Genomic DNA, 25,704 nt, shown 5'->3' on the forward strand with positions numbered 1-25,704 from the left:
AGCAGGGACGCGTCAGTTTAGTCAGCTCACCTGCCCGCAGCTTGCCTTCTCCTACTGTCCGGCCGTTGAAGCCCTGAGTCGTGGCAGCGGGGAATACATGGAGCGATTGCCTGTCATCACTCCAGCAGTGTCCCGGCATGTCCCCTCTCCTCCTAACCCATGGTGCTACGGGGGAATCTGGCGGAGCTTTGAATTATAGAGAACATACACGTGGGGTTCCTATGCATCCAGATACGCTACCCTGCGCTACTGCATCCTAGTACCCTCTCCTCTCCTGCCTTATTACTGACCTGGTTCACCCGCCATAGCCGGACAGTTTTTTCTGATTTGGGCTTCCCTGCCAGAAGTGGCCATCTTGAAAACTGGCTATATAGCCACATGCCCTCCTGAAACCAGCCGCTTCTCTGGGAGCTACAGACACTGACAGCCCATGATCAGTGCCCTTCACTACAGCCTCAGTGATTTCCTGCAAGGACTTCTGCTGCTGCGGCCCTACCTGGGCAGTAAGTGGTCGCCTGAACTGCTTTTATTATTATTATTATTATTATTATTGCCTGGCCTCCACTCCTGCTCTGTTGACTCCCTCTAGTGGCAGACTGTGCTGACTACATCCTCCATACTGTTTGACTTCTTCAATACTTCTGCTATGGCCTCCTGACCTTGTTCTCTAATCTCCGTAATGTTATGCTGATGAATGGGCAGAACTGGAAAATCATCTCATAAGAAAGCTAAACCCATTGTTTAAACTCGTTGTTTAAACCCATGGCTAGCCAGGTGGGCTCTCTTCTTCTCTCGGTTCTCCTTCAAACTCTTTAACCGCCCAGGAACCTTATATCGAAGAGCAGATGCACTATCTCGTTATTTTCAAATGAATGATTCACTCAACTCCTCTGAGAAACAATTTATTCTGAATCCGGCTTCATTTGCTCCAGCTCGTACTGTTCGGGCTGTAACACACTGGCCGGTTTCTCCCGGCTGGCAAAAAGCCGGACAAACTTTGTCCGGCTTTTTGCCATCCGGGAGAAACCGGCAGAGTCTGTCACACAGGACGGCTTTGAGCCGTGTGTAATGCTGTGCGCATGTGCAGCATTAGACACGGCTTGGGAAAAAGGCGTTGTGTGTGAAAGCTCCCCTTCACACACACACGGTTCACTGACTGCAAAGACGGTCCGGCAGCCGGACTCCAGTGGATAGTTCCGGCTGCAACCCAGCAGCCAGGCCGGGGCCGTGCAGTGTGAAGGGACCCTACCCCTCACACTGTTAATTACAATGCCGGCACGGGAAAAAGCCATCCGGCTTTTTCCCGGCCGGCAAAAGCCGGCTCGTGTGTTTTAGCCCTTCCTCTACCTCCTCCGGGGAGAACTTTTGTAGCACCAAAATTTTGCAGGAAATTTCTTACGTGGGCTCATTCTTCATCTTTCATGCGTCATGCCAGTGGTCTTAAGACTCTCGGGTTCATTCAGCGATTCTACTGGTAGCCTCATCTTAAAACGGATGTCTTTGAATTTGTAGCAGCCTTTTCCAAGTGTGTTCAACATAAAAGTCCACGAACATCTACCTCGGGTCTTCTTCATCCACTTCCAATACCTCTAAAGCCTTGGACTCACATCTCTATGGATTTCATAACCGATTTGCCAGTCTCCATAGGGCACAACACCATTTGGGTCATTTGTGGAATGATTTTCGAAGATGGCTCACTTCATACCCCTCACCGGTCTTCCCTCTGCTCCTCAGCTATCCAAATTGTTTTTCTCATAGATTTTTCATTTGCATGGCCTTCCACAGGAAATAGTTTCTGATCGGGGTCCTCAATTCGTCGCCAAGTTCTGGAAAGCTCTCAGCTCTGTTCTAGGAATCAAGTTGAACTTCTCTTCAGCCTACCATCCCCAGACTGACGGACAGACTGAGAGAGTCGACCAAGATCTGGAAACTTTCTTATGGATGTTCATGTCCCCTGCTCAGGAAGACTGGATGGATTACCTCCCATTTGCTGAGTTTGCATACAATAACCTATATCATTCTTCTACCAATTCCACTCCTTTCTTCATTAATTATAGTTTTCATCCACAAGTTCCTTCCTTGTAATCTCTCCACCTCTTGAGGTTCCTGCTGCTGAATCTGCTCTTCGTCGGTTCACTAAGATTTGGAGACAAATTTATAAGGCACTACTTAAGACTTCCCAGAAATAAAAGACTTATGCTAATCGGAAACATAGGGCTGTTCCTAGTCTCAAAGTGGGAGATTGTGTTTGGATATCCACCAGAAACCTCAGACTCAATGTTCCTACCAAAAAGTTTGCTCCAAGATTCATCGGTCCGTATCCTATTAAAAGAGTGTTGAATCCTGTTTCTTACAAGGTGAAACTGCCTCCCTATTTGAAAATTCCCAATGCCTTTCACATTTCTCTGCTAAAGCCTCTTGTACTAAATCTTTTTCGGGCAGCTTTCCCTTAACCTCCCAGGGGTTTCTTGACTTCCGCAAGAGGTATGGTCGTGTCCAGTATCTCATAGATTGGAGAGGATATGGTCCGGAGGAAAGATCTTGGGTGGCTGCAGAGGATGTTCATGCTCCAAGACTGAGTTGTGCCTTTCATTCCAAGAATCCCACTAAGCAGCGTGGGTGTTCGGAGACCACTCTAAAAAGGGGGGTACTGTCAGCATCCGGAATCTTACCACTGGCTCTGGTCCCTGCGGCCTTCCTCTTAGCTGGCTGGTGTCGCTGCGATGGATAGGCACTACAGCAGCAAGGTCCTCTGGTGCGGCTGCCGGGTGTCTGGAGGCCAGGGTCCGGGTCCTAGGGAGTGGAGCATGGCAGCCGAAGGTGTCTGTTTCCAAGTGTCCTGTTGCTGGAGTGCAGCATGTGGGAGGCTGAGGCCAGAGGTAGTGGCTGTGTGCTGGTTTTACATGTGTCCTCTGTGCAGGGAGCCACCACATTGGAGACCAATCCTAGTCAATAGGTATCCCAGTTCGAGTCCAGCCAATCCGGTACAGGCTTCCCTTATAAAAAGGGGTTGATGCTTAGCTATGTTGCCAGTACTTCAAGTTACTTGCTGCTGTAAGGTGCCCTGCGCTCTGGCTCCCAGGTTAACCCCTGGTATCCTGGTTCTGTTATGTCTGCCTGTTGGTCAGTTCTGTTATTGCAGTCCTTTGCTCCCAGTCCACCTACTCTTGCGATTTAACCGCTGGGTCCTCTATCTGGTAGAGGGTCTCCGTTTGCTAATGGTGCTCACAGCGATACGCTCTTCGTCAGTGTTTAAAAATCACAAGTCATCTCTTCATTCCATGTTCTTCAGCATAATTTACAAATCACAAGTCACTTCATTCAGTATTTTTCAGCGTCGGTTACAAGTCATGAACCTTTCGTCTTTCAGAATTCATTCAGACTTCTCTCCTAGTCATTGTGTATGATTGAGGTCTCATTAAAACTGAATTCCTCTTTCTTCAGTGTATCGATCTCGGTCATTGTCCTCATTGCCTACCCCTCTACATCTTCGGGCCTAAGTGTTCAATCCATGAATAAGAACTACATTCAGCCACCTCGTTTCCTTCCTTTGCTGATAGCTGCTCCCTCAGTCAATTATCAGTCATCAGATCCCCAACTCAGGCCAAGTGTGACATGGAAGAAGGGGAGTTCCTGGTTTCTCTGGATATTAAGGATGCGTATCTTCACATCCCAATGTGGCTGCCTCTTCAGGCTTACCTCATGTTTGCACTGCAGCACAGTCACTACCAGGCCTTGCCTTTTGGTCTCTCAACTGCACTGAGGGTATTATCAGGGGTGATGGCAGAGATGTTGCTACAACTCCACAAGCAGGAAGTGAACATCATTCCATACTTGGACGATCTCCTCATAATGGCTATATTCAGAGCACAGTTGATGGAAAAGATCAGCCTTCCAACACGACTACTCACGGATCATGGGTGGATTCTCAATCTGCAGAAATCCCACCTAGAACCTATGCAGAGGCTTCAGTTCCTGGTAATGATACTGGACACGATGTCTCAGAAGGTGTTCCTTCCTATGGACAAGGCACAGATAATTCAGACGATGGTACGTTCCATTTTGAAGCTGAACAAAATCTCGGTACATCTTTGCATACGCTTACTGGGAAAGATGATGGCCTCCTACGACACAATTCAGTACGGAAGATTCCATGCATGACCATTCCAGCTGGATCTGCTGGATAAATGGTCTGGGTCACATCTACACATGCGCCAGATGATATGCCTTTCACCAAACGCCAGGATTTCCCTCTTATGGTGGTTACTGATCTCCCTCCTGGAGGGTCGACACTTCAGAATTCAGGATTGGATTCTGTTGACAACGGATGCAAGCCTCCATTGTTGGGGTACAGTGACCCTAGGGGCTCGGTTCCAATGAAGGTGGTCTGATCAAGAGGCTTCCCTTTTGGAACTCAGGGTGATTTACAATGCCCTTTTGCTGACCTCTATGTCCTACAGTATCAGGCCATACAGGTATTGTCAGAAAACGCACCAACTGTGATGTACATAAACCAACAAGGAGGTCCAAACAGCAGAGCTGCAATGAGGGAGGTGTCACAGATATTCCTCTGGGTGGAGCGGAATCCCAAGGCCATTTCCGCCGTATTAATTCCGTGAGTAGACAATTGGGGAGCAGACTTCCTTAGTAGACACGATCTGCACCTGGGGAAATGGGTTCTCTACCCGCAAGTGTTACAGCAGATATTTCATTGGTGGGGCTGCCTGCAAATCGACTTGTTGGTTTCTCAGCTCACCAAGAAGCTCCTGCGCTACTGTTCTGGGACGAGGGATCCACAGGCCGTAGCAGTGGATGCTCTGGCGACACCGTGGATTTACCAGTTGGTGTACTTGTTTCCTCCAGTTCCTCTAATTCCATGAGTTCTCAAAGGATTTAAAGGGGCAAGGTTCAGGCAATTCTGATTGCCCCATACTGGCCCTGCAGGGCCTGGTATGTAGACATTCTAGCCTTATTACTCGTAGGCCCCTAGCCTCTGCCACTTCAGGATGATCGTCTTACACAAGGGCCGTTAGTCTATCCAGACTTACCACAGCTACGTTTGATGCAATGGAAGTATATTGGGAGGATTTTTGCCAGGAAAGAGATTCCGGGCAAGGTTATCTCGACTGTGCTCCAAGCTGGCCAGATGGTCGCATTGAAACATAACCATCGCATATGGAAGAAATGTGTCTCTTGGTGTGAGGGTCAACAGTATTCTGCTGTGGATTTTCATCTGGGACATTTCTTGCACTTCCTGCAGGCTGTTGTGGATGTGGGCCTACATTTAGGCTCCATAAAAGTTCAAATCTCAGACTTATCTTTTTCTACCAGGGAACAATTGGCTGTTCTCCCAGTGGTCCAGATGTTCTTGACAGGTGTCCTTTATATTCAACCACCCTTTGTGCTTCCCACAGCGCCGTGTGTTCTCAATTTGGTTCTGGCCTTTCTCCAATCGGTTTGATTTAACCTTTCCACAAGGTGGACATGGAGTATTTGACATGGCAGGCTATCATGTTGTTGGCCTTGGCCTCGGTGAGGCGTGTTTTGGAATTAGGGGCCTTATCCTGTAAGAGTCCTTCTCTGGTGTTTCATGAGGATAGAGCTGTGCTCAAAACTCGCTAGACATTCTTGCCTAAGGTGCTGTCAGCATTTCATATGAATTGGCCGATGGTGGTTCTGGTTGTCACTGGCACGTCTGTTACACCAATGTCCTTGGACGTGGTTTGGGCTTTGGAGATTTATGTCAAGAGGCCAGCTCGTCTTAAAATCAGACTTGCTTTTTGTTCTCTATGATGCTTCAAAGATTGGTTGTCCTCCTTCGAAGCAGTCTATTGCATGTTGGATCAGGCTTACGATCCAACAGGCTCACTCTTCAGCGGCTTTGCTGCTGCCTAGGTCTGTTCAGGCCCACTCCACACGGTCAGTGGGTTCTTCCTAGGTGGCTGCCCGGGATGTCTCGGCTTTGCAGTTATGCTGGGCAGCTACTTGGTTGGGTTTGAATGCTCTGTTAAGTTTTAAAGGTTCAACACCTTGGCAACTAAGGACTTTCAGTTTGGTCAATCACTTTTGATTGGGTCTCGGCACTCTCCCACCCGGTTTGGAGATTTGGAACTTCCCCATGGTACTAAGACCAACCCAGTATCCCCTTGGACATTAGAGAAAATAGGATTTTAATACCTACTGGTAAACCCTTTTTTTCATAGTCCATAGGGGATACTGGGCACCTGCCTCTGTGCTTTGATATTTTCCAGCAAGAGTTGTTCTTGTGTGTTGTAGTTTGGGTCTGCTTTTGCTGTCCCTATGTTCAAATTATGTTTAGTGTTGCTATCCTCTTGTTATGTTGTGTGCTGGTTCGTTCTCTCACCACTTTCTTGTCTCTTTTCCTCCTTTCAAAGTATGTCCGTCTCCTCGGGCACAGTTTTCCTAGACTGAGTCTACAGGAGGGGCTTGGAAGGGGGGAGCCAGCACACTCTCTGAAGAAGTTTTAAAGTGCCAGGCTCCAATGAACCCCATCTATACCCCATGGTACTAAGACCATCCCAGTATCCCCTACAGACTACGAGAAAAGGATTTACCGGTAGGTATTAATATCCTATGTTTTCAGTATAGCAGGGCCATCCTCGGTTGAAGGTATCACTGCGAAGGCGCCGTTTCGCATTACAATAACCTTAGTAGGAAATACCCATTTGTATTGTACATTTCCTTGGGTTGAATAGATGCCTTTTGGCCAGCGTCATAGGAGAAATATCTGGAAATATCTGCAGATTATCCAGGCACTCAGCTGTGGATGAGGAAAGCAAAGCAGCCTAGTGAATGCATTCTTTAATATGAAAAAACGAGATTTATGGTAAGAACTTACCTTTGTTAAATCTCTTTCTGCGAGGTACACTGGGCTCCACAAGGATTGGACAATGGAGTGTAGAGTAGGATCTTGATCTGAAGCACCAACAGGCTCAAAGCTTGACTGTTCCCAAGATGCACAGCGCCGCCTCCTCTATAACCCCGCCCCTCCGCACAGGAGCTCAGTTTTCAGTTAACCAGCCCAATGCAGTAGCAGGATAAGAGACGACAACAGTTAGTAGCCACATACACCACACTCTCACGACAGGAGAAGTGTCAGCGGCTAATGCCATACCAACCCAAAGAAGCTAAGTGTGTCAGGGTGGGCGCCTTGTGGAACCCAGTGTACCTCGCAGAGAGATTTAACAAAGGTAAGTTCTTACCATAAATCTCGTTTTCTGCTGCGGGGTACACTGGGATTGGACAATGGGGATGTCCTAAAGCAGTTCCTTATGGGAGGGGATGCACTGTAGCGGGCACAAGAACCCGGCATCCAAAGGAGGCATCCTGGGAAGCGGCAGTATCGAAGGCATAGAACCTTATGAACGTGTTCACCGAGGACTACGTAGCCGCCTTGCACAATTGTTCAAGGATCGCACCACGGCGGGCCGCCCAAGAGGGTCCCACAGACCGAGTAGAATGGGCAGTAATGTGAGCAGGAGCTGACAGACCAGCCTTCACATAAGCATGTGCAATCACCATTCTAATCCATCTGGTCAAAGTCTGCTTGTGAGCAGGCCAGCCACGTTTGTGAAATCCAAACAATACAAAGAATCAGATTTCCTAATGGAAGCAGTTCTCTTCACATAGATACGGAGAGCCAGTACCACATCCAAAGACTGCTCTTTGGGAGACAAGTCAGGAGAGACAAGGGCAGGAACCACAATCTCCTGATTAAGGTGAAACGAAGAAACCACCTTAGGTAAATATCCGGGACGAGTCCTAAGGACCGCCCGGTCACGGTGAAATATCAGATGAGGTGAGCTACAAGACAAAGCACCCAAATCTGACACCCTTCTAGCTGAGGCAATAGCCAGCAGAAACACCACCTTAAGGGAAAGCCACTTAAGATCAGCTGAACCAAGAGGCTCAAATGGAGGTTCTTTTGCATGCCTCCAAAACCACCAACAAGTCCCAAGGAGCCACAGGCGAGACATAGGGAGGTTGGATACGCAACACACCCTGAGTAAATCTATGAACATCAGGCAAAGTTGCAATCTTTCTCTTAAACCACACTGACAAGGCAAAAATATGAACCTTTAGGGAGGCCAGCCACAAGCCTAAGTCTAGGCCTTGCTGAAGGAAAGCAAAAAGCTTTGCTGTACTAAATTTGGAAGCGTCATGATTGTTAGATGCGCACCAAACAAAGTAAGAATGCCAGACCCTATGGTAAATCCGAGCAGAAGCCGGTTTCCGGGCCCGCAACATAGTTTTAATGACCGCATCAGAAAACCCTTTAGCCCTCAAGATGGAAGCTTCAAGAGCCACGCCATCAAAGACAGCCGGGCCAGGTCCTGGTAGACACGAGGGCCCTGAACGAGGAGGTCTGGGTGTTGTGGAAGTAGTATTGGAAGCTCTGACGAGAGGCCCTGTAGGTCTGAGAACCAATGTCGTCTGGGCCACGCTGGAGCTATGAGAAGCAGGATTCCTGCTTGAACTTCCGAATCACTCTGGGCAGAAGTGACACTGGAGAGAACACGTACGGTAGCCGAAACTTCCATGGCACCGCCAGCGCATCCACAAATGCTGCTTGAGGATCCCTTGTCCTTGCTCCGAAGACCGGAACCTTGTGATTGTGTTGAGACGCCATCGGATCCACGTCTGGAAGGCCCCACCTTTCCACTAGGAGTTGAAACACTTCTGGATGGAGGCCCCACTCTCCGGCGTGTACGTCCTGACGACTGAGAGTCCGCTTCCCAATTCAGGACTCCCGGAATGAATATTGCCGGTAGATGGCGTTTCGCCCATTGAAGAATCCGTGATACTTCCTTCATTGCCATGTGGTTTCGAGTGCCGCCTTGATGATTTATGTATGCCACTGTGTGGTGGCGTTGTCCAACTGTATCTGAACAGGACGGTTCTGTATCAAGTGCTGGGCTAGGTTCAACGAGTTGAAGACCGCCCGCAATTCCAGAATGTTGATCGGGAGGAGAGACTTCTCCTTTGTCCACCGTCCCTGAAGGGAGTGTTGCTCCAACACCGCACCCCAACGCCTCAGACTGGCCTCCGTTGTCAACAGTACCCAGTTGGGTATCCAGAAGGGACGGCCCCTGCCCAGTTGTTGGTCCTGGAGCCACCAGTACAGCGACAGACGGACCTCCGGAGTTGAGGAGATCATGTGAGATCTGATTCGGTGAGGCAGGCCGTCCCACTTGGCCAGAATCAGCCTCTGGAGGGGGCGAGAATGAAATTGAGCATACTCCACCATGTCGAATGCTGACACCATGAGGCCCAACACCTGCATTGCCGAATGAATCGACACCTGCGGACGAGAGAGGAAGCAACGAATCCTGTCCTGAAGTTTCAGGACCTTCTCCTGAGACAAGAACAACCGCTGGATGTGAGTGTCCAATAGCGCTCACAGATGCACTGAGCAGGGATCAGGGAGGATTTCTTCTAGTTGATGAGCCACCCGTGGGCTTGTAGAAACCGTATCGTCAAATCTAGGTGACGTAGGAGAATGTCTGGGGAATTTGCCAGGATCAACAGGTCATCTAGATACGGTAGGATCCTGACCCCTTGACGATGGAGTACCGCCGTCATGGCCGCCATAACCTTGGTGACGACTCGTGGAGCCGTTGTTGAACCAAAGGGTAATGCCCGAAACTGGTAGTGAAGGTTGCCAACCGCAAACCTCGGGTATTGTTGATGTGACTCCAAGGCCAGAACTATAGAGCAAAGTGTTTCCATACGGAACTTGGAGACTCTCACAAACTTGTTCAGGGCCTTGAGGTTGAGAATGGGCCGGGAGGACCCATTCGGTTTCGGAACTAGGAATAGCGGAGAATAGTACCCCTGACCTCTCTGAGCAAGAGGCACCTGTACTACGACTCCTGAGTCCAGGAGGGTCTGTACCACCGAATGTAGGGTCTTTGCCTTTACTTGGTCCGAAGGGACGTCTGTCAGGCAAAATCGATGAGGGGGACGGTTTTTGAAGGCTATGGCGTAACCGTGAGTAACGACTTCCCGTACCCAGGCATCTGAAGTGGTCCTCAACCACTCCCTGGTATACCCTAGAAGCCAGACCCCCACCCTGGTAATCCCCAGAGGGAGGCCTGCCCCGTCATGCGGCAGGCTTATCAGTCTTGGAAGCTGGCTGACGGCAGCCCAGGCTTTTTTGGGCTTTGGCTTACCGGGTTTGGAAGTGCGGGCCTGCTTGTGGTACGCCTGACCTTTTGCTTTACCTGAAGGACGGAAGGGACGATATGAAGTACTCTTAGCCTTCGGTACAGAAAGAGCAGTATTAGGCAGACACGCAGTTTTTGGCAGTAGCCAACTCAGCCACTATCTTGTGTAAGTCCTCTCCGAATAGGATATCTCCCTTGAAAGGGAGTACCTGCAGGGTTTTTCTAGAATCCAGATCCACAGACCAGGATCTCAGCCACAAATCCGGCGCGCCAGGAAAGACGTAGTAGGAATCTTGGCTGCCAGAATGCCGACATCAGAAGCCGCCTCTTTAATATACAGAGAAGCTGTGACAATATACGACAAGCATTGTCTAGCATGGTCAGAAGAGATTTCAGCTTCCAACTCCTGGGCCCACGCAATAATAGCTTCTGCAGCCCATGTTGCTGCAATAGTGGGCCGCTGTGCAGCACCCGTGAGGGTGTAAATCGCTTTTAGACAACCCTCCACACGTTTGTCTGTAGGCTCCTTAAGAGACGTGATGGTAGTGACCGGTAGAGCTGAGGAGACCACCATCCGCGTCACATGTGAGTCCACTGGAGGAGGGTTCTCCCAATTTTTAGTCTGCTCTTGAGCGAGGGAATAGCGAGCAAGAAGCTTCTTGTGAGGTACAAACTTCTTTCCTGGGTTCTCCCAGGATTCCTGACGTATATCAACCAGGTGATCAGAGTGAGGTAAAACTTGTTTAACCACCTTCTGACGCTTGAATCTATCTGGTTTCTTAGGAGGGCCAGATGGCTCGAGATCATCTGTAATCTGTAAAATTACTCTAATGGCCTCCAAGAGATCAGGAACATCCACTTGTGAGCCAGTATAACAAGCAGTATTATCAGAATCTGTGGGGTCTGTGTTAACGCCATCTTCATCAGACGAGGTGTCAGGGACAGCAGTGGATTGTGAGGGAGTAATGGCCCGCTTAGAGGACACTTTTGTCTTAGGCGGGCGAGGGACAGACTTAGCAGTCAGTGACTGGTTCAATTTCTGTAACTGCGTGGACAAGGTATCTGCCCACGGAGAATTAGCTGCAGGGACTATATATGGTTTTACTGGCATAGGACCCATAGGGGGCATTAGTTTAGTAACTAGCATAGACTGCAATGTTTAGAATGTAGCCCACGGCGGGTCATTGTGTACCACCGTTGCCATAGTACCACTTACCTATGTTCACACGAGGCTCAGTCCACTTCTCCCTGTAGAATCCTCTGGGTGCCTGTGAAAAAATGTATACTCACATAATCCAGTGTAGCTTCTGTTCTTTGTATGATCCACGTACTTGGCAAAACAAAAAAACAGAAACCCAACCATGCACTGAAAGGGGTCCCATGTTTACACATGGGACCCCTTTCCCCGACTGGCAGGACCCCCCCTGACTCCTGTCAAAGAGGGTCCCTTCAGCCAATCAGGAAGCACCACGTCGGGGCACTCTCCAGATTGGCTGTGTGCTCCTGTAGTGTCTGTGAGGCTGCACACGGCAGAGATACAATGTAGCGCCTATGCGCTCCATTGTATCCAATGCTGGGAACTTTGCGGTCAGCGGTGAGGTTACTTTCGGTCAACCACTGACCGCAAAATTCCAACCATTGGATACAATGGAGCGCATAGGCACTACATTGTATCTGTGCCGTGTGCAGCCTCACTGACACTACAACTACATGAACCACCAGCGGGAGAAGGCGGCCCAAACGGCCCGCAAGCAATTTAGCAAAGAGTTTAATGTCGCAATTGAGGAGGGAAATAGGTCGGTAGCTCGAGCACTGGGTGGGGTCCTTACCCTCTTTTGGGATTACAGTTATATGTGCTTCCAAGGTCTGCGGAGAAAAGCCTTTCTCGGCAGAGATGGAATTGCACGCCTTCAAGAAGAGGGGCAACAGGGATTGTTTAAAGGCTTTATAGTATCCGACTGGGAAACCATCCGGGCCCGGACTCTTCCCAGTTGGTGTAGCTGCCAAGGCTGTTTCCAGCTCTTCTATGGTAAAGGGTTGTTCCAGAGCATCAAGGTCTGACTCAGGAAGTTTTGGAAATTCAACTTCCGCCAGGTATCTCTGTACCAATACCCTCAGATCAGAGGCAGCCTGAGGGGTTTGATCCTTTCTAAGATTATAGACGGACTCATAATAATTTTGGAAGGAATGAGCAATTTGAGGCAGTGTATATGCAGCACGTCCCCCCGGCTCATGGACAGAGCGATTCACAAAAAAATAGACCACTCAGAGACTAACACCCAGATACGAATGAATAGTGAATACCCGTATTGTATGAAATAACAGCCGCGTTTGACTGATGGTCTATTCATTCGTAATTCATAACTTTGCCAATCAAACAATTACGAATAGACCAGACACTGCCGAGATTTGTGCTTAGTGAATTCCCGGATTGAGACTTTGAAGAAGAAAAAACACAAATTGGGCAAACTCGGATTATTAGTAAATACTGGCCCATGTCTTCCTGAAGGGTGTCATGTGCTGAAATCAGATCTTTGTGAGATGCAACAATCTCTTTCATGTTAGTCTGTACGAGTGCCAATCTCACTGATATCGGACTTCAAAGCTTGAATATTAGAGTTAGGTTCTGAGGTTATTTCAGTCCTTAAATGTAGGTAACATACAATGTATAGAGCGTAGAGTAACAGGACCATCTAGAGTGTCTTAAGACGTCTTCAGCCATTACAGCTGGGCTGTGCGCCTGACAAGAAGAAGCAGATGATGTTGTAGTGGTCTCAGAAGGACCACCTGAATTCGAGGTACCAAAGAGATGGACAGGTGGGGCCGATTTGTTACCTATTAACCTTTTTTGGAGGCATGGTAAGCCGGCTACAAAGAGACTGACCTCTCAGAGATAGGAAAATACAAACGATCTATAAATAAAAGGAGCAGTAGTACGCTGTCAGGAGGTTACATCAAGATGACTCAGTTCAAAATTACATTCTTAGTCGGGGTGACGGGGGTATCCGAGCCAAAATTTCAAGTAAACATGATGTAATGCAACTCAAATAACACAGTAATGACCGAGAAATTACACTAGAAATGCTTCAATTTAGGTTAGTGACCCTGGTCGGTCCAGCCGTCAGGACACTTATTTATATTAAACCTTATTGAAGGCAGAAGACAAAGCATGCGATGGCCGGGCACCAGGATCCAAAATGGCAGCCATCTCACTTCCCAATTTCACCACTTGGCTCCGGTGACTGTGGGCATCCCGTTCTGTCCCCAGCAGTATTGGGAGCTACGCACCTGTGTTATCTAGAGAGCAAGTTCTCCCGTCTGAGCCAAAAGCGCCTTCAAGTCAGGTATCCGGAGCGTGCAGGAAAGACTGAGCGCACATAGTCCCAGAATACAGCCCATGGCTTCATAGGCGTCACTAGGCTGCGGCAGTGAACAGTGCTGTGAGTGAGCGGAGCGAGCGGCTGTAGGGCAGGAGGAGTGGGGGACTTAATAAATAGGGTCTTGGTTCCAGCGGCGGCTGAGAGCTATTAGGTAGGGTAGATAAGAAGCCACTTAGTGAGGAGAGCTCCAGAAAGCACGTCTGGATGGACCACGCTCCTCTTATTTATTATTTTATATAATAACAGGGGTGACAGATGTGGTACATACCTGCAAAGGCAGATCCAATCTCTTTCTCATCAGACTCTGCTGTCTTCCCTGCACTCTCACTCAGATGTTCACTGCTGCCAGTAGCACACGTATGAGAAGCAGAAGTATGGCGGCAGCTGTATAGATTCTGATATGTAATTCTCTGTATCATACTTACCGTACACACATCATCCTTATTACTATTGAGAATATAGAGGTAAGACACTGATGATGGGGATGTAAAAATAGGATTTTAATTACCTACCGGTAAATCCTTTTCTCGTAGTCTGTAGAGAATGCTGGGGTCCATTTAGTATCATGGGGTATAGACGGGTCCATTGGGAGCCACTGGCACTTTAAGAGTTTAATAGTGTGGGCTAGTTTCCCTCTATGCCCCTCCTACCAGACTCAGTCTAGAAACTGTGCCCGAGGAGATGGACATACTTCGAGAGAAGGAAATACACAGATAGTGGTGAGATTCACACCAGCTCACACAAAACAAAAAGGAAAGCCAAACTAACCAACTTGGAACAATTCAGCAACGGCTAAACCAACAATGCTGAACCAAGTAACACTGCAGTAATACGAAGCACAGGGCAGGCGCCCAGCATCCTCTACGGACTACGAGAAAAGGATTTACCGGTAGGTAATTAAAATCCTATTTTCTCTTACATCCTAGAGGATGCTGGGGTCCATTTAGTACCATGGAGATGTACCAAAGCTCCCAATACAGGAGGGAGAGTGCTGAGGTACCTGCAGAACTGATTGACCAAACTTGAAGTCCTCAGAGGCCGAAGTATAGAACTTGTAAAACTTAGCAAATGTGTTTGACCCTGACCAAGTAGCTGCTCAGCAAAGCTGAATAGCCGAGACACCCTGGGCAGCTGCCCAGGAAGAACCCACTTTACGGGTAGAGTGGGCCTGAACAGATTTTGGAATTGGCAATCCTGCTATGTAATAAGCATGCTGGATAGTAAGCCTGATCCAGTGTGAAATTGTCTGCTTAGAAGCAGGACACCCAATCTTGTTGGGATGATAAAGTACAAATAGTGCGTCCGACTTCCTGTGATGAGTTCTCTTCACATAGATTTTCAAAGCCCGCACAACATCCAAGGACTTTGAGGTAATTGAGGTGTCAGTAGCCACTGGCACCACAATAGGTTGGTTGATATGAAAAGCCGAAACAGCCTTAGGGAGAAATTGCTGACGCGTTCTGAGCTCAGCTCTATCCTCATGGAAAATCAAGTAGCGGCTCTTGTGCGACAATGCCCCCAATTCTGACAAACTTCTGGCAGAAGCCAAGGCCAACAACATGACCGCCTTCCAAGTAAGAAACTTTACATCCACCTCCTGTAAATGTTCGAACCAATCTGATTGCAGGAACTGCAGCACCACATTAAGATCCCAAGGTGCCATAGGAGGCACAAAGGGTGGTTGGATGTGCAGAACTCCTTTCAAGAAAGTCTGAACCTCAGGGATAGCAGACAATTGTTTCTGGAAGAAAATAGACAATGCCGAAATCTGGACCTTGATGGAGCCCAAGCGTAGGCCAACATCCACACCTGCTTGCAGAAAGAGGAGGAAATGTCCCAGTTGAAACGCCACTGTAGGAAACTTCTTGGATTCACACCAAGACACATACTTTTTCCAAATTCGATGGTAATGCTTAGACATTACCCCCTTCCTAGCTTGGATCAGAGTAGGAATAACCTTATTTGGAATGCCGTTCCGAGCTAAGATCTGGCATTCAACCTCCATGTCATCAAACGCAGCCGCAGTAAGTCTTGATAGGCAAACGGCCCCTACAGTAGAAGGTCCTTGCGAAGAGGAAGAGGCCTCTGATCCTCCAGCAGTAATGCCAGAAGATTTGCGTACCTAGCACGCCTTGACCAGGCCAGAGCAATGAGGTTCGCTGGAACTCTTGATCTTTTTATTAGTTTGAGAATCCTTGGGATGGGTGGAAGTGGAGGGAACACATACAATGACTGTAAGACACCCCGGGGTGTCAAAAGGGCATTTACCGCCACTGCCGGTCAGTGTCGTGACCTGGAACAGTACCTCCGAAGCTTCTTGTTGAGGCGAGAGGCCATCATGTCTATCTGAGATACACCCCATCGATGTGTTACCTCTGTGAATACCTCCGGGTGGATGCCCCATTCTTCTGTATGTAGATCATGTCTGCTGAGGAAGTCCACTTCCCAGTTGTCCACTCCCGTAATGAAGATCGCCGACAGCGCCAGCACGTGTCTTTCTGACCAGAGGAGGATTCTTGTTACCTCTGACATTGCAGCCCTGCTCTTCGTTCCACCCTGCCTGTTTATGTAGGACACCGCTGTGACGTTGTCCGACTAAACCTGAATGGCTCGATATTGCAGAAGATGAGCTTCATGTAGTAGGCCATTGTATATGGCCCTTTGTTCCAGAATGTTTATTGGAAGGACAGATTCCTGGCCTGACCACTTTCCTTGGAAGTTTTCCCCCTGGGTGACTATTCCCCAACCTTTGATGCTTGCATCCATGGTTAGAAGAATCCAATTCTGAATCCCAAACCTGCGGCCCTCAAGCAGGTGAGAAGTTTGCAGCCACCAGAGTACTGAAATTCTGGCTTTCGGCGACAGGCATATCCGCTGGTGCATGTGAAGATGTGATCCCGACCACTTGTCCAGGAGATCCAGCTGGAAGAACCGTGCATGGAATCTTCCGTATTGTAGAGCCTTGTAGGAGGCTACCATCTTCCCCAGAAGGCGAATGCGCTGATGAACCGTTACCCGGGGACCATTGATTGGATCACCAACGCTTTCTCCACCGGTAGAAACAACCTCTGCACTACTGTGTCAAGTATCATCCCCAGGAAGGGCAGTCTCCTTGTCTGTTCCGAATGTGACGTTGGAAGGTTCAGGATCCACCCATGATCCCAGAGTAGTTGAGGTGAGAGCGCAATACTCTGCAACAGCTTCTCCTTGGAAGATGCCTCTATCAGCAGTTCATCCAGATATGGAATTATGTTAATTCCCTGTTTGCTTAGGAGGAGCATTATCTCTGCCATGACCATGGTGAACACCCTCGGTGCTGTGGAGAGGCCAAGTGACAACATCTGGAACTAGTAGTGACAGTCCTGTAGTGCAAACCGTAGATAGGCCTGGTGAGGTGGCCAGATCAGAATGTGAAGGTACGCATCCTTGATATCCAGGGATACTTGGAATTCCCCCTGTTCCAGACCTGAGATCACCGCTCTCAGAGACTCCATCTTGAATTGGAAAACCCTCAAGTAGGGGTTCAACGTCTTCTTCAGGTTCAATATAGGCCTTACCGAACCGTCCGGTTTTGGTACCACAAACAGGATTGAGTAATAACCCTTGGTTTTTGGGTGAGGTGGAACTGGAACAATGACATTTGTTTGTACCAATTTTTGAATGGCTTCCTGAAGGATAGCACTTTCTGTCAGCGAAGCTGGTAAGCATGATTTGAAGAATCTGTGAGGTGGGAGTTCCTGAAACTCCAGTCTGTACCCCTGGTTAACAATATCCTTCACCCAGGGGTCTAGGCATGATGACGCCCAGACGTGACTGAAATCTTTTAGTCTCGCTCCCACCTGCCTGATGTCCAGGCTGATAGGTCCATTGTCATGCTGAATATTTGGAGGAAGCAGAACCTGGTTTCTGTTCCTGGGAACCTGTTGGTGCAGGTTTTTGGGATCTTCCCTGACCTCCTCTAAAGAACGTGTGAGGGGGTTTGGATTTTTTAAATTTTGTAGTCTAAAAGGACTGCAGTGTAGGATAAGATTTCCTAGCTGGGGCTGCTGCGGAGGCAAGAAATGTCGACTTACCCGCAGTCGCCGTGGAAATCCACGCATCCAATGCATCCCCAAATAGTGCCTGACCTGTAAATGGCAGGTTCTCCACACTTTTCTTGGATTCTGCATCCGCAGTCCATTGGCATAGCCAGAGTCCTCTGCGTGCCGAGACAGTCATGGAAGTAGCAGGCCATGAAGCCTGCAGAATCCTGTATGTGACGTAAAAACAAGTCAGTGTCACTCCTATCCATAGTATCTAAGTCCTCTAGTAAGGTGCCTGACCACTTTACTATGGCTTTAGAAATCCACGCACAAGCAATAGTGGGCCTTAAAGCCATGCCTGTAGCAGTGTATAGTGATTTGAGCGTAGTCTCAATCTTGCGGTCAGCCGGCTCCTTTAAGGCGGTTGAACCAGGGACAGGTAAAACCACCTTTGTAGTCAGCCTAGATACAGAAGCGTCTACAATAGGTGGGTTTTCCCACTTTTCTATTCTCTTCAGGGAAAGGGAAAGCAATGAGAATTTTTAGGGATCTGGAATTTTTTCTCTGGGTTTTCCCAGGATTTTTCAAACAAGGAGTTTAACTCCTTAGAAGCAGGGAAGGTAAGCGAGGACTATTCACTGTAAAATAAGATTCCTCTACTTGTTCTGGACCTTCTCAGAAATATGCAAAACATCCCTAATGGCTTCAATCATTAGCTGCACCCCTTTAGCAATGGATGCATCCCCCACTGCATATCCCCATCACCGTCCCCTGTATCAGAGTCGGTATCAGTGTCAGCTTGCATTATCTGGGCAAGTGTACATTTTTTGGGGTATGTAGGTGGGTTTTAGATGAAGTAGTGGGAGCTGAATATTTCAAACACTCCACAGATTGTCTCAAAAACTGCGTCTCTTATTATGTGACATCCATGTTTAAATCTGGGATATCATTCCCCTTAAAGAATCCACCCATGGGGGTTCGGATTCAGAAGGCTGAGACAACACATTGCAGTCCTGAGTACATGGAATAGACTCCTCAAGAGAAGATACACACTCTGCAGCACAGGACACAGAGTCCTTAGACATGGTAATGTGGATATACACACTTACACACACCGGAAAATGTCGGACACAGTTTCCCCCAGAGTACCTTCAGAGAGTCACAGAGTATAAGGAGCCAGCCACACAGCGCCCCTGTAGGTAGTTATGATAAAAGCCCGGTGCTGACTAACCTTAATAAAGAGGGCAGCGCTCCCTGTCAGTGTCCTATTTCTTATGATCTGCAGGGAGAAAATGGCGCTGGTGAGTGCTGGATCCGCTCTGAGAGGAAGCCCCGCCCCTTGTAATGTCGAGCGGCTTCCCGCACTAATTGTTTTTACTGGCCTGAGGATTTTAGTGCTAACAGGGCGAGTAGCCCCTGTTAGCTGCGTGACCAGTGTAGGGTTTATCCGTGCTGGCTCAGGACGCCCCTCAAAGCACCTACACTGTATGTTGCTGAGCCTTTCCGGAGCACAGCCTTTCAGAGCTGCGCTCCCACCCTTGTGCCGCCACACCCTGCCGCTAACCGGGATGCCGGCGCTATACTCGCCACTTTTCTTCTGGCTTTGTTAGGGGGTGGCGGCCGTGTTGCAGGAGTGAGCAGTCGCCTCATGGGCTTGTGATCCGCACCCTCAGGAGCTCAGTGTCCTGTCAGCGGAGTAGAGAACCATTGACTCTTCAGGAAGTTGGTTCCTATTCCCGACATCCCCACCCCCAAGTCCCATGAAGCAGGGAGGCTGTTGCCAGCAGCCTTCCTGTAACCTAACTCTAGAAAATAAAAATAAAAACTAGGAAACCCCCTTGGAGCTCCCCTAGCTGTGACCGACTCCTCTGGGCACATTTTCTAAACTGAGTCTGGTAGGAGGGGCATAGAGGGAAGGGCCAGCCCACACTATTAAACTCTTAAAGTGCCAGTTGCTCCCAAAGGACCCGTCTATACCCCATGGTACTAAATGGACCCCAGCATCCTCTAGGACATAAGAGAAAGTAGATTATAGCCTAGCAGATGATGATTACAGGGTATCATATGGTGTATTGCATGTAAAGTACCTTGTTTCACACCTACTCTGCTGTAGCAATATACCTTATATAAGGGTGAGTAACACTTGTACAGGCTTACCAGCATATGAGCACACACATATAGGAATGCTACCTTACCAATGCTTCCAGGAGTAACGTTAGGAGACATTTCTCTGATCCATCAGCTCATATGACTGATGTTATTGTTCATCTAGAATCTCCAGTTCATACGATATGTTCCCCATCCATTGTTTTACATTGGTGCTGACATAGGACTTGGCGAGTGACTACATCTCCATTTATACTTCATGGTTAGTTACCAGTACAAGAGAGATGTATCTGAGTCTTATTATATTACATTTGTTATTGTGAGTGTTCTCAGGAGGGTGGACACAATGATCATCTGAGACAATATTATAAAGCCTTAATTAAAAGTTGTTTTATTATACACACCCATTTACAATTAATTGTCCCAGAGAGTTGTCTCCTATTCTTTGCAAGATTAATATTGTTACAGAAAAGTCACATTTCCATAATGTATTTTATTTCCAGCAGATGGACACACAAGCAGGAATATCTCAGAAGGACATCTAATGTTATCCCTGGATTGTGAAATAAAAGATGACAGTAGACAAGAATCTCCAGGAGATAACCCCATTACCCCAATTATACATCCAGCTCTATCAGCTGGTCCCCCTGATCCTGCAAAATGTTCTCCTGATCACTCTGATATTGGTGTATCTGGTACAGCTCTGAGAGTAGATACAGAGTTTCCATGTGCTATAGATGCCAAATGTTTTACACAGAACACAAAGCCTATTAACCCACAGACCGGTAAGGCAGGTGAGAGGCCATTTCTATGTTCTGTGTGTGGGAAATGTTTTGCATACAAATCAGTTCTTATTAGACATCAGAAAAGTCACACAGGTGAGAAGCCATTTCCATGTCCTGAGTGTGGGAAATGTTTTGCACGGAAATCAGATCTTCCTATACATCACAGAAGTCACACAGATGAGAAGCCATTTCCATGTTCTGAGTGTGGGAAATGTTTCACACAGAAATCAGTTCTTGTTACACATCAGAGAAGTCACACAGGTGAGAAGCCATTTCCATGTTCTGAGTGTGGGAAATGTTTTGCATACAAATTAGTTCTTATTAGACATCAGAGAAGTCACACAGGTGAGAAACCGTATTCCTGTTCTGAGTGTGGGAAATGTTTTTCATCGAAATCAGATCTTGTTAGTCATCAGAGAATTCACACAGGTGAGAAGCCATATTCCTGTTCTGAGTGTGGTAAATGTTTCGCACAGAAATCAGCTCTTGTTTCACATCAGAGAAGTCACACAGGTGAGAAGCCATATTCCTGTTCTGAGTGTGGGAAATGTTTCGCACAGAAATCAGCTCTTGTTACACATCAGACAAGTCACACAGGTGAGAAGCCGTATTCCTGTTCTGAGTGTGGGAAATGTTTTGCACAGAAATCAGCTCTTGTTACACATCAGACAAGTCACACAGGTGAGAAGCCGTATTCCTGTTCTGAGTGTGGGAAATGTTTCGCACAGAAATCAGCTCTTGTTACACATCAGACAAGTCACACAGGTGAGAAGCCGTATTCCTGTTCTGAGTGTGGGAAATGTTTTATCCAGAAATTACATCTTATTAAACATGAGAGAAGTCACACAGGCGAGAAGCCATTTTCTTGCTATGAGTGTGGGAAATGTTTTATCCAGAAATCACATCTTATTAAACATGAGAGAAGTCACACAGGCGAGAAGCCATTTTCTTGCTATGAGTGTGGGAAATGTTTTACCTGGAAATCACAATTTGTTACACATCAGCGAAGTCACACAGGTGAGAGGCCATTTCCATGTTCTGAGTGTGGGAAATGTTTTATCCAGAAATCACATCTTATTAAACATGAGAGAAGTCACACACGCGAGAAGCCATTTTCTTGCTATGAGTGTGGGAAATGTTTTATCCAGAAATCACATCTTATTAAGCATGAGAGAAGTCACACAGGCGAGAAGCCATTTTCTTGCTATGAGTGTGGGAAATGTTTTACCTGGAAATCACAACTTGTTACACATCAGCGAAGTCACACAGGTGAGAGACCATTTCCATGTTCTGAGTGTGGGAAATGTTTTGCACGCAAATCAGATCTTATTAAACATGAGAGAAGTCACACAGGTGAGAAGCCATTTTCTTGCTATGAGTGTGGGAAATGTTTTACCTGGAAATCACAACTTGTTACACATGAGCGAAGTCACACAGGTGAGAAGCCATTTTCTTGCTCAGAATGTGGGAAATGTTTTACACGGAAATTAGATCTTTTTACACATCAGAGAAGTCACACAGGTGAGAAGCCATTTTTTGGTCAGAATGTGGGAAATGTTTTACACGGAAATTAGATCTTTTTACACATCAGAGAATACCAGAAAAGAAGAGGAAAATACTCTAGTTTTTTGGGGGCACTCATTGAAAAATATTGCATAAAATCTAACTTTTATTAATTACCATTAAAAGCTGTTGCCACCAACCAGGACTGGGACAAAAACATACACACACAAATACAAAAATGACAAAACAATAGAAAACAACAAAAAAATGACAAAAAAAAACACACCTAGGTTTGCGTGTGGTATGAACACGCCATGGGGAGATATGTCTGACGCAGTCAGGGCCAATATGATAAATACTGACACTAGTTCCTGCAACAGTTAGCCTTAACAGTCCCCTAACAGAAGGAGACAAATAGTGGGCTGGTATAGTCGGCTAACACGGGAAACAGAAACACTGTAGATAGATTTACCATCAATACTTCAGTCTCTCGTAATAAATGCTACTGACGTAGAGTAAATAAGTAACAATGATGGTTTAGTGTGTGTTCAAACTTCATAGTAAGTGCAGTCTCCCCATAGATTGCATGTCATTGGTTCTTATAAAGAGGTAGTAGCGAAATAATCATAGTATTTATTCAGGATCTAGGATATAAATATCCATAATATAAACAAAAAATAATAATAATCTTGTAAATGTTACAGTGCAAATACTGTTAATATTCTCAGTGCAGGAAACCGGTAAGCCTTATATTAGTAAATAATTTCTTGGTATCGAGTATCCACTATAAATAACACCCTGATCTGTATCTCAGGTACAGGCAGGATATTACTAATTGAAGTTGTCTGGGCAGATGTATCTAGTATGCCTCAAAAACAAGCTGTAGCAAAAAAAAAATAATATATATATATATCACTATTGCTCTTCATATATATCCATCATTTCAATATGCAGGAATCAATGTAACCAGGGTAAATATCCAATCTATCCTCTGACACGTGTCACATTGGGGAGTTAGAGAGGTGAAGAGCAAATGAGCTGCTGCAGATTGCAGAAAAGGGGAAGAAAAAGGCACGCCTATCATAGATGTAGTGGGGTGGCTACTGTTCACTGTGTGACATGCATTAATACAGTGAATGAGCGTGTCCCATCTGCACCTAAGGGTTAGAAACAGGTAGAATGCTTCTGCTTTTGAAAAGATCACCCACGGGCACCCTGATGTAACAGCGCAGGATGTCGTCTGAGTTCTCCTTGCGACAATGAGAGAGCATTGAAAAAAGGGAGATTTAAAGATACATGTTATCAGTAAGATGAAATAAAGAGCACCAATCCCCTTATGAGTGTATGTTGCTTCCTTGCATGTGTAAATACATTGATGCAAGGTGAGCGGTACCGCTTTTTTGCCTATAGTGCCTGGAAGAAAGTAGTTTGGTAACAGTGCTGGGACCCTAATGGTAGTAACGGTCCTGATGCCGCAGGCTATTGCAGGATCCGTTACCCACCATGTGGACCCGCCGGCTGTCACTTGAATAGAAAGGTACCTAAGATTGCGCGTGGATATCAGGGTCTGTGGTTCCAGCTCTGGCTGCACTGCACTGAGTCTCCTCAGACAGCTGTTTCGCTTTCTGGCTTCCTCAGTGAGACACCCTGTAACCGGGTGTTGGAGTTGTTTATAACTAGGTAATGTCCAATCAGGAGCAAAGGTGTGTGGCTATCAATTAAGCCTGTGCTGGTGCCTGATGAGACCTGGTGTGTGCATTACGTCCAGGTGTCAATATTAGTCTCCCATTCCCTATCAATTGGGAACAAAATTCTCAAAAGACATACTAATTATTCAATCCATTAGTATCCAAAAATGCCTCTTGTAAAAGTATAAATAGACAATGGCAATAACATGAAAATGTTACAATACAACAGTAAGTTATAAGGCGGTGAAAAAGTATATGTAAATATATAAGATTGAAAAAAGGAATTCTTTTCAAAAGATTTCCCTAAGAGAGTATATGAAATAATAAAATAAAAAATAAATATAAAATAGTAATAAAATACACTGCTGATGTAATAATGTTGAAAATGCGGAACACTATAAGAGAAATCAGGGATATATTTGTATATAAATAAAATATCTCGAATGGCCCTTATATAATATAAAAATAATTATACAGGCCACGTCAGATACAGAAATGATGGGATAAAAATATATAGACCTTTTGTCAATGTGATTGTAAACTATGCATTTTATGAGCATTAAATCATCCACAGCCGTGGCACCCTAACAACACAAAAGTATCGAGAGAATGGATAGAAAACTCAAATAATATGTAAAAAGATTGTGAAAAATATGTGGTGTATATGTTGAGGCCCACTGCGCGTGAGGAAGATACTAACATGGGCAAAATATAATACCAGAGAGAGTGAGATATTGTATGTGTATTAAAACTATATAGTAAATATTTTTTCGAGATTACACTATTGTTTGTGAATTAAAACTATATGGTAAATAGTTATACAGAGTTACACACTAAATGAATGTTGGAGATTGGGAGAGATAAGTGTAGTTAGGTGTTGACAGGAAAAGAGTCGACCTAAAATGACTAAACACATAACGTATGTCTATAAAAAGACATTATAGTTTATCATCTCGTTCAAGCCATGAGGGCTCACTGTGTTTAATCTGTACGTCCACTTGCTTTCCTTCAGGAGTAGTTCTTTACTCAAATCTCCACCACGTGTTCCATGTCTGACACGTTCCAGGCCAAAGGCCTGTAATCCTTGTGTTTGTCCCTCATGGTATCTCATGAAATGTCTAGCCACTGATGTGAGTTTTTTATGCTTGGCTAGATCCGAAGCGGCATTCCTAATGTTGCCCACATGCTCTAAGATTCTTTGTTTAAGTACGCGGGTTGTCATACCTACGTACCTTAAATTACAACTACATTCCAGACAGTATACCACTCCCATGGTGTCACAGTTGATAAACTGTTCCAGTTTGATATTGTTGTCAAATCTATCCCTTATCTGATCCTTTCTGATGATAAGAGTACAGGCCTTACATTTACCACAAGGGTATGTACCTTTCAGTGGGGTCTTACAAGGCGGATTCCTGACAAAGTGGCTTTTTACCAGTTTGTCCTTTAAGCTACTGGCCCTTCTCCAGCTAAAGGAGGGTCTAACTCCCAGAACTTTCTGCAGGTCCTCATCCATAAGTAAGACCTTCCAATGTCTCTGGACCAGTGTCTGTAATTCTCTCCATTCCTGACAGAAATTGGTAACGTATCTCACTACCGTAGATTCAGTCTTTTCATCTTGTGGGAAGATAAGGGTTTCTCTCTCAATCCGTGATGCATGATACTTTGCCGATTTGACAAGTTTGTTGCTATAGCCCCTTTCCCGGAGTCTGACTGTTAGTTCTTTACTTTTGTCCAGATATGTTTGTTTGGTAGAACAGTTTCTCCCGAGTCTAAGAAACTCACCCTTAGGTAAGTTCTTAATTGTAGGGGGAAAGTGGGCACTGCTCTTATGTAGGAGACTGTTCGTCGCTGTACTTTTCCTAAATAGCTCTTTCTGGAGATATCCCTGTAAGTTCACACTGAGATATAGATCCAGAAAGGTTGCTTCTTGTTTGCTGATAGCATGGGTAAGCTTCAGATTAAGATCATTGTTGAGTTTGTCTATGAATCTCAGTAAATCCTCTTAGATTAAAGAAGAATTTAAATCCTAT

At 46.4% G+C, this 25,704-nt stretch overlaps 1 protein-coding gene across 1 annotated transcript; it reads left to right on the plus strand.

Moving 5' to 3' along the window:
- Nucleotides 1-20,201: 20,201 nt before the first annotated feature.
- Nucleotides 20,202-22,184, plus strand: LOC134984268 (gastrula zinc finger protein XlCGF26.1-like). The gene has a single exon (XM_063949895.1). The coding sequence runs from the start codon at nt 20,240-20,242 to the stop codon at nt 22,052-22,054; it is 1,815 nt and encodes a 604-aa protein (XP_063805965.1). The 5' UTR covers nt 20,202-20,239; the 3' UTR covers nt 22,055-22,184.
- Nucleotides 22,185-25,704: the final 3,520 nt, after the last annotated feature.

The sequence above is a fragment of the Pseudophryne corroboree genome, assembly GCF_028390025.1.
Source record: "Pseudophryne corroboree isolate aPseCor3 chromosome 3 unlocalized genomic scaffold, aPseCor3.hap2 SUPER_3_unloc_45, whole genome shotgun sequence".
In the NCBI taxonomy this organism is placed as follows: Eukaryota; Metazoa; Chordata; class Amphibia; order Anura; family Myobatrachidae; genus Pseudophryne; species Pseudophryne corroboree.

Coding starts and splice junctions, on each gene's coding strand:
- LOC134984268 (XM_063949895.1), top strand. CDS start 20,240: ATGTTATCCCTGGATTGTGAAATAAAAGATGACAGTAGACAAGAATCT.